Consider the following 5,873-nt stretch of genomic DNA (forward strand, 5'->3'; position numbering starts at 1 on the left):
AGGATAAAATGGTCAGCCCCGTTCGTTGCGGGCGATTCGGTGCCATAGGTTCGAGTCCCAGCTATGACATGAACAATTTGTGAGGCCAGAAAGGATTTAATTATTGCCAACGCCCGTGCGTTCATATCTGTGTAATACTAGTCAAACCCGAAATACATACAATATCTAGATAGATAGATAGATAGATAGATTCATACATAAAATGCATACATACATACATACTTACATACATAGCACATACATACATGGGTCATTCTACACGAGGGGTCTAATTATGTAAACAATGTGCACAACGGAAAGATAATCAAACTTGTTTAAAACTTTTTCCAACTCGCATGTTGGGAAATCCCGTATTGGCAAAACATGAGGTGAGTGCAGAGAATGGGCATAACAACCACTTTCATATAAATGAACAGCTCAATTCATACTATATTTGCATCTATTTTGAACTATATAAAATGTCACTTGATGATAGAGGCTACTTTTAGGGTCCCTATGGGTTGTTGTTTTATAGAGGATTAACTGTAAACTTAAGATATTATAGCAAAATAACTTACATAGAAACTTGTTAAAATCCCATTAAGAAGATTTTCTATGATTTCAAGAGGAGTCATTATTCTATGGGGGTCAGTTTTCAACGTGTGGGGGGTCGTAGTACTACGGGTTTTTCAGCTGGGAGTCATTTTTCTCCTGTAGAAAACTGACTCTTTTTGCTGTAGAAAAGTGACCGGGGAGTCAGTATTCTACGGGAGTCAAAATACCATGTTACACCGGCACCTGTGCCCATGAAAAGCGTGTGCTACAACAGCTTGCTCTGACTGTGCATTTAAAACCCTCTGATCTGACCTAATGATGACCGAGTGCATGCAATAACGACTTTGTTGAAATCTTCCTTCGACTCTACATTGTGCAGAGATGTGGTCTTTGTAATTGTAACAGACTCATAGGTACGTTTTTGTCCTACTCTGTAAAATAGCATAAAAATCTGCACCCCCCACCCCCCGCACTAGAGACTGTGCATCCCTCCATTAGAGATTATGCCCCCCCCCCCCACCCCCTCCAAATATCGTTCCTACGGGCCTGCTTTGTTCAGATTTGGTAGTGAAATGGTTGTAGTATCATCGAAGAAAAATACGAGAACCTCCTTACAAAAATATACCATCTTTGAGAGTGTTTCTGGTCATCTTTGTCCAAAAAAAAAAAAAAAAAAAAAATGGAACGTAACTAGAAAATTGGGTCAGCGACGTTTCATTCGTATAACCTCCTATATGCTATATGCATTGACGTTAAAGTTTACAGGTACGTAATTTGCATATATAAACATAATGACAGTCACATCTTATTAAAGGCTGGGTTACCCATGGGCTAGTAATCATATGCATTATTCTACTGATTAATATATTCAGATAATATTTACATCCTCTTAAAGGCAGGGTCACATAACTGTTTACATACTAAATCCATCCCCCCCCCCCGCCCCCCCCACCACTCCCCCGAATATTTTTGAATACACATACATTTACTGTCCCGAAAAGTACTTTATTAACCAGCTACATGGTTATCGTGTCCCACTTGTTACTGATATGTTGGTATATAATTTAAGTAAGGCTACCTGTCCCTAAGTAGTAAGCATTAACATTAAGATAATATATTGGCACATACATTGTAATCTTGCACATTTCATGATGTAAGCCATAGATCAAATGTCATGTGACCATAATTCAAATTTATATAACCAAGAATTTCATTGATTATGAATTATTACCCTATGCTCCCAAGAATTATTTTGTACCATTTTAGATAATTCTATTTTTAGCTCAATAACCAGGCCTGTAAGAATATATGAAATGAGGGGCATGTACTACCACTGGGCTACGTCCTGCCCCAGAAAGTGTAAATGATTTGGGCTTCAAGTAGGGGCACACAACTCCTACCCCACCTGGTTCCTTTGTGCCTGATAATATTGATTTTACTTCTGTTATGTTGTTTGAACCAAATGGAGCAACACTGGCTAACAAGCTATGGGGGAACCAAGGAAGACTTCACCCAGACAGCGGAGAACCAAGGAAGACTTCACCCAGACAGCAGGGGACCAAAGAAGACTTCACCCAGACAGCGGGGGACCAAGGAAGACTTCACCCAGACAGTGGGGGACCAAGGAAGACTTCATCCAGATAGCAGTATTCAGGGATGGAAATAAGCAGAAAATTTCACTAGTCCACCGGACAAATACATCTAGAAATCTACTTGTCTGCCTATAATTTCACTAATCCACCGAACAAATACATCTAGAAATCTACTTGTCCACCTATAATTTCACTTGTCCACCGGACAAATACATCTAGAAATCTACTTGTCCACCTATAATTTCACTAATCCACCGAACAAATACATCTAGAAATCTACTTGTCTGCCTATAATTTCACTAGTCCACCAGACAAATACATCTAGAAATCTACTTGTCTGCCTATAATTTCACTAGTCAACCAGACAAATACATCTAGAAATCTACTTGTCTGCCCATAATTTCACTAATCCACTGGCCAAATACATCTAGAAATAGCTCAATAGGCCCACTGGCGGGGATCAATCTCAAACCGACCGAACATCAAGCGAGTGCTTTACCACTAAGCTACGTCCCGCCCCCAGAAAGTGTAAATTATTTGGGCTTCAAGTAGGGGCACACAACCCCTACCCCACCTGGTAGGAAATTTGTGCCTAATAATAGTGATTTTACTTCTGTTATAGTTCTTTTAGCCAAATGGAGCAACATGGCTAACAAGCTATTGGGGACCAAGGAAGACTTCACCCAGACAGCAGGGGACCAAGGAACACTTCACCCAGACAGAGGGGAACCAAGGAAGACTTCACCCAGACAGTGGGGGACCAAGGAAGACTTCATCCAGACAGCAGGGGAGCAAGGAAGACTTCACCCAGACAGAGGGGAACCAAGGAAGACTTCACCCAGACAGTGGGGGACCAAGGAAAACTTCATCCAGACAGCAGGGGACCAAGGAAGACTTCATCCAGACAGCAGGGAACCAAGGAAGACTTCACCTAGACAGCGGGGGACCAAGGAAGACTTCACCTAGACAGCAGAGGACCAAGGAAGACTTCACCCAGACAGTGGGTAACCAAGGACGACTTCAGCCAGACAGCGGGGAATCAAGGAAGACTTCATCCAGACAGCGGGGAACCAAGGAAGACTTCACCCACACAGTGGGGAACCAAGGAAGACTTCACCCAGACAGCGGGGGACCAAGGAATACTTCACCCAGACAGCAGTATTCAGTGATGGAAATAAGCTGAAAATTTCACTAGTCCACTGGACAAATACATCTAGAAATCTACTTGTCCGCCTATGATTTCACTAGTCCACTGGACAAATACATCCAGAAATCTACTTGTCTGCCTATGATTTCACTAGTCCACCGGACAAATACATCCAGAAATCTACTTGTCTGCCTATGATTTCACTAGTCCACCGGACAAATACATCTAGAAATCTACTTGTCCGCCTATGATTTCACTAGTCCACTGGACAAATACATCCAGAAATCTACTTGTCTGCCTATGATTTCACTAGTTCACCGGACAAATACATCTAGAAATCTACTTGTCCGCCTATGATTTCACTAGTCCACTGGACAAATACATCCAGAAATCTACTTATCTAGAAATCTACTTGTCTGCCTATAATTTCACTAGTCCACTGGACAAATACATCCAGAAATATACTTGTCTGCCTATGATTTAACTAGTCCACTGAACAAATACATCTAGAAATCTACTTGTCTGCCTATAATTTCACTAGTCCACCAGACAAATACATCTAGAAATCTACTTGTCCACCTATAATTTCACTAGTCCACCAGACAAATACATCTAGAAATCTACTTGTCTGCCTATAATTTCACTTGTCCACCAGACAAATACATCTAGAAATCTACTTGTCCGCCTATAATTTCACTAATCCACCGAACAAATACATCTAGAAATCTACTGGTCTGCCTATAATTTCACTAGTCCACCAGAAAAATACATCTAGAAATCTACTTGTCTGCCTATAATTTCACTAATCCACCGAACAAATACATCTAGAAATCTACTTGTCTGCTTATAATTTCACTTGTCCAGATAAATTAATTGTTTTATTCAAGTGCAAGGATAATGTTCTCGATTGCTCAAAATGAAACTGCATTGAACATTTTTATTTGTCCACGGGATAACCACCAAGCTACATTTTGCTTGTCTGAGCAGATTTTCATCTGCCAGGACAAACGGACAAGTGCTTATTTCGAATGCTGGACTATTTAGCAACACAACTGCACTCCCAACTCTAATGAATACTCAACAGTTGTCTGAATGTAAACTATGATGAATCCTAAAAGTTCAAGGACAGGGACTGAGACAATTGAATGACAGGGAATCGGACAGTTCAAAAACATATTCAGACTGCTTAAGGATGGGTTTCAGACAGCTTAAGAGGGAAATTCAATCTGATGAATTCAGTTATTAATACCATGTCTGTGATGATTGTATGACTATATCACAATTAGTTATTGTCTGATATTTTATATATTTGGCAATAACAACATGACACTGGAGAATTATTCATGAGTTCATTGTGTTTTTTATTATCCATTTATTATTTACAGATGTAGAATATATCAAGAAATACATGTAAAATAGAATGATGCATATATAAATAACTAAGAAATACACAGCAATCTAAACAATCACTTAAATGCTTATTGTGTAAATGATCACATAAAAATAAATATAAAACACAACATTGTTTCTGAATATTATGGCTTCTCTTCACAGGCGTACAGGCTCCAATTTTTGTAGGGGGCGGTGGGGGGAGGGGGGCTGGTTATTGGCCAAATTAAACGAAAATACCCAAATCTAGATAATAACATTTATTAATATGCCTTACTACCAAACATAAGGTTGCAAATGAATCACTACACAGTTTTACACGGATTTTAAAGCAACAGACCCTAGTTTTTAAACACTATAACATGTTTTACACTATCAAAGCCATTTTTATTGATAATTTAAATTGCATGTAGGCCTATTTACATTTTATTATATACAATATTATTTTCCGTATACCCAAAGTAGTTCTGGTCATTCAGGGCTTAGCAATATCCCAAAATGCACTTTTCATAATTCTAAAAACACATGTTCGTCTGAGAAGTAATAGTTATCAAGACAAGCTCTAGTTATTTTTAGACCGTGTTTAAACACCAGAGACTTTAGCTTCTGTGTGTTATAACCTTATCCAAATGTGTGATGCATGTTTGTTTATTAATTAAAAGTAGTGTCCATTTTTATTTGCCGAAACTAGGGTCTGTGCCATTAAATTATTTTGTGGGTAGAATGATGGAAGTTTATGGTAAAAAGGTCTCGGGTTAGTACATTTTTTCCCGAATCTAGAGGCAGTCATTTTGTTTTGTTTTCGTCGCCTCTAGTACTGTAGCTTGGAAGGATGTGACGTCAGCTCCTACTAACTCCTGTATGCACAGTGTAAACAAATGCAGTCAGTTATGACAAAGCGATTCGGTTTGATCAACCTGACTTGTAAAACAACATAAATGACTTGATAATATAATAAACTATTTAACTAAATTTATTTCTGTTTTCATTCACAAAAAACCCTGAGATATAGTATTGTTCTCTCCTGTTTCATCATCCCGCAAAAATCAGGTATGTTTGTTTCTTTAGTTCTAAGATTAATTCCTGATGTGATGCGTTAAGTATTATGTAACCACTGGCTCGCCAGATGGCATATTTACTGAGCAGGAACAAAATAGCTGTGCCCATTATTTATAATAGCCGTCACATTTAATTGCTTTATTAATTAAATA

General features: G+C 38.7%; 1 protein-coding gene across 1 annotated transcript; it reads left to right on the forward strand.

Moving 5' to 3' along the window:
• The first annotated feature begins 1,996 nt into the window (after positions 1-1,996).
• LOC121392814 (eukaryotic translation initiation factor 3 subunit A-like) lies at positions 1,997-3,309 on the forward strand. Its single transcript, XM_041523887.1, has 2 exons — positions 1,997-2,146; positions 2,758-3,309. Exons 1-2 carry the CDS (start codon positions 1,997-1,999, stop codon positions 3,307-3,309), a joined length of 702 nt encoding a protein of 233 aa, XP_041379821.1.
• The last annotated feature ends 2,564 nt before the right edge of the window (positions 3,310-5,873 follow it).

Source organism: Gigantopelta aegis, unplaced genomic scaffold (assembly GCF_016097555.1).
Source record: "Gigantopelta aegis isolate Gae_Host unplaced genomic scaffold, Gae_host_genome ctg4599_pilon_pilon, whole genome shotgun sequence".
In the NCBI taxonomy this organism is placed as follows: Eukaryota; Metazoa; Mollusca; class Gastropoda; order Neomphalida; family Peltospiridae; genus Gigantopelta; species Gigantopelta aegis.